General features: G+C 39.1%; 1 protein-coding gene across 1 annotated transcript; it reads right to left on the reverse strand.

The window, feature by feature from the left end:
* Positions 1–360: 360 nt before the first annotated feature.
* LOC118094724 (olfactory receptor 13A1-like) lies at positions 361–1,311 on the reverse strand. Its single transcript, XM_035135333.2, has one exon. The coding sequence runs from the start codon at positions 1,309–1,311 to the stop codon at positions 361–363; it is 951 nt and encodes a 316-aa protein (XP_034991224.2).

The following is a 1,311-nucleotide window of genomic DNA, read 5'->3' on the forward strand; positions in this document are numbered from 1 at the left end:
GCCCTACTTGAGAAGGAACACGGTAAATATAGCTACAGGTTTTTAGCTATGACATGATGGAAAAACCAACTTCTACAGTAATATCATTGCTTGTTAAAGCACTTATGAAGGACTCCTCTATGAAATCACATCATTTCCTCTTCAAAAACCATTCTAGTGGTGAAAAGGAAGAATTTAGTGTTAACTTTTATGTATTTTTAATGAAATCTATTATCTATTAGAGAGAGAATCATGAAAGCCTAAATCATAAGTTCTGCAATCGAGTTCTGAAGAACTGGAGCATATTTGACTGTGCATGAAGTAATCAGTTTACTGATTCCAGTTTTCCAATAGTATTTATAAGAAATATACGTAGATCAATCAACCTTGAGGAATTTGAAGCAGCCTTCCTCTTCCAGTAATTTTCTTGAATGCATCTTTGAAATCTTTGTTTCTCAGTGAATATACGACTGGGTTAACAATTGGGGTTACCACTGTATAAAGGAGAGAAACAAATTTGTCTCGGTCTAGAGAGTAGTCAGAGGTGGGCCTGATATATGTGTAGATGACTGAGGAGAAGTAAAAACTGACTACAATGAGATGCGAGGAGCATGTGGAGAAAGCCTTTTTCTTGCCTTCAGTGGAACGAATTTTGAGGATACTTCTTATGATAAATGAGTATGATGCTAGGGTCAACCCACAGCTACAAATCCCAAAAACCACATCTGCCGCAACAGCCATAGTCTCATTCAGACTAGTGTCAGAGCAGGAGAGCTTTAAAAGTGGAGGAACATCACAGAAGAAATGGTTGATGATGTTAGAGCTGCAAAAGGAGAGCTTCAGCATGAGTCCAGCATGAACAGCAGAGTTGAACATTCCAGCAACCCACACTCCACTTGCTATTCCAACACATACTTCCTTCCTCATAATGACTGTGTACTGCAGAGGATGGCAAATAGCAGCATAGCGGTCAAAAGCCATAAATGACAGAAGTAAAAGCTCTGTACCCAAAGCCCATATGAACAGATACACCTGTGTGATGCAACCATAAAAGGAGATGCTATTCGTATGGGTCCAAAGATTCTGAAGCAATTTAGGAATTGTAACAGAGATGGAGAACACGTTCACTAAGGACAGGTTAACAAGCAGGAAATACATGGGAGAGTGGAGTTTTTGGCAAGAGTATATGGTAAAGATTAGGAGGAAATTACTGCCTAAAGCAATAGCATAGATGAATGTGAATAAACCAAAGAGAAATGTCTGGAGTTCTGGGGAGCTGATCAGACCAACCAGTATAAATTCCATAGTAACCGACTGGTTCTTCATGTCCAT

Source organism: Zootoca vivipara, chromosome 13 (assembly GCF_963506605.1).
Source record: "Zootoca vivipara chromosome 13, rZooViv1.1, whole genome shotgun sequence".
Taxonomy (NCBI): Eukaryota; Metazoa; Chordata; class Lepidosauria; order Squamata; family Lacertidae; genus Zootoca; species Zootoca vivipara.